This window comes from Arachis ipaensis, chromosome B9 (assembly GCF_059453495.1).
Source record: "Arachis ipaensis isolate K30076 ecotype BB chromosome B9, ASM5945349v1, whole genome shotgun sequence".
Lineage (NCBI taxonomy): Eukaryota > Viridiplantae > Streptophyta > Magnoliopsida > Fabales > Fabaceae > Arachis > Arachis ipaensis.
Window position 1 is genome coordinate 16,852,943 of NC_142444.1, and position 2,128 is coordinate 16,855,070.

General features: G+C 30.1%; 1 protein-coding gene across 1 annotated transcript; it reads right to left on the minus strand.

Moving 5' to 3' along the window:
- Positions 1-360: 360 nt before the first annotated feature.
- Positions 361-1,172, minus strand: LOC107618099 (auxin-binding protein ABP19b). Its single transcript, XM_016320033.3, has one exon. The coding sequence runs from the start codon at positions 1,125-1,127 to the stop codon at positions 465-467; it is 663 nt and encodes a 220-aa protein (XP_016175519.1). The 5' UTR covers positions 1,128-1,172; the 3' UTR covers positions 361-464.
- Between the last annotated feature and the right edge of the window lie 956 nt (positions 1,173-2,128).

Sequence of the window (2,128 nt, forward strand, 5' to 3'; positions counted from 1 at the left end):
AAAATCATAATAAAAAAATATTTAAAAAAAAGTTTAATTTTAACAAAAAAAACTAAAATTAAATAAAATAAAATATTTAAAATAAAAATAAAACATTTCAAAAATTAAAACCAAAAAACCTAAAAATTAAGACTAAAATAGTATTTTACCTGTAATTTTTTATTCACTACTTTGCATGTGTCATAATCACTGGTATGAATCCTAGGAGTGAGTATATGTTTTGATTATTTTATCCCTTTTTCCGAATATTTGGATTAATTCTTCTGAGAGCGCGTAAAAGTCAAATGCAGTTAATCAATTATCTCGAAATTAATTAATTATAAAACAAATAGTAATTTAATACATTATTGGCATGCAAAATTGCATTAGTAAACAGCATGGGAACTTCAATATTTATTCATCGTTAACAAGATCCAAGATTATTGGTACAAAGACTAGGAGTAGAAAGTAGTGGAGTCATATATCTACATAGACATATGGTTATTCAAGTTTTTTCCACCAAAACGAGCCTTGAGCTTCTTCACTTGGTCAATATCGAGGAAGGTAGTTTGTGCCACAATGTCAGAAGATAAGGCATTCCCAAACAGAAGAAGATCAAGAAGCTGAGCACCAGGGTTTGCACTACTGAAAGCAAGAAAAGCAGTGGCTTTTTTCTTACCAGAATTCACCTGAAAGTGCAACTGCCCTTGTGGGAAAACAAAAACATCTCCGGGTTTCAAGGTTTTCGAATAGAGTGCGAATGGTGTCATGAACCCGGCAGTTATCTCCCCTTCCACCATGATTAGTAACTCCGTGGCGCCGGGATGAGTATGCATTGGTATCGATCCTCCTTTCGCGATGTCTAACCTTGCCGCCGATACTCCGAGCCCGTTAACGGCCGGAAAATCGGTGACAAATGCGGAGGTTAATGCAGCTTTGAAGGTGTTGTTGGTGTCTCCGGCAACTAGGCCGGAATACACAAAGTCATCCGCGGTTACTGCACTAACGGGCTTGCAGTTATAGCCTGAAGGAGAATCTGGTCCCTTCAGGTCTGCTACACAGAAATCATTCACAGAAGCATAGGAATAATGGGGAATGGTTGAGAGCAATGAGAATAGGAAAAGAACGTGAATCCTCATGCTCTTCATGGAGATGAATAATGAAACAATGAATGTGTTTTGATGTTAAGGGAACGTGAGATTGCATAGCTATTTATAGACAACAATAATGGATAATGGATGTCCCTTTAAGCCCACTACTTGTTTAATTTAGGAAATCTCGTGTTCAGCGTGGCCATTTATCTTATATTATATGTTATTTGAAAGAATGAAAATATTATTCATTATCAAAATTTATTATTTTTTATTATTATTTAATTATTAGTTTAATTTATTGAGGAATGTTAGGGACTAACAATTTTTGTGATTTGTAACCATCAAATAGCCATTAATGATGGTTTTAATGGTATGAGATTGGTGTGAGCATTCAATGACTCACTTTTCTTTGTTGGTTACATGCTGGCCAGAATTTAACAAAATTGCTGGCCTCCTAAATTTTTCCTAATTTATTTAATTTAATAATTTAATAATATATTTTATTTTTATTTTAAATATTAATAATTAATTAATAATAAAAAATAATAAATTTTAATAACTTTTTAAATATTTTTCGTTTAAAAATGTTAGCTCTTTATAAAAAATTAACAACTAAATTAATCATTATATATTTATTTATAAATATATATATAATTTAATTTATTTTTAATATATATTTTATATTAATTATTAAAATTAATGATTAATTTTTGATATGATGGTATATTATTTGATTTGACAAATATATTGTTATGAATCAACTTGATGAGATGAGCCATTATTTTAAATCATTATAAATTCTGCAGTGAGCAGGGTTTGATTTTTTGCTTATCTCTTACCATTAACTCATAGTGGATACTACAATGAAGATGGTAAAAATATCTTCTCATGAAGATGCTTTGGTTAAAAGTGTGGTTTATTTATTTAGCCACACTTTAAACAAAAACAACACTTTTATAAATATCAAAATCTAACCATACAATCTATCAGGTCAAAAAGAAATATATTCACATGAAGGGCTTGTTTGGGTGAGCTTTTTAAAAAATATCTTTTTT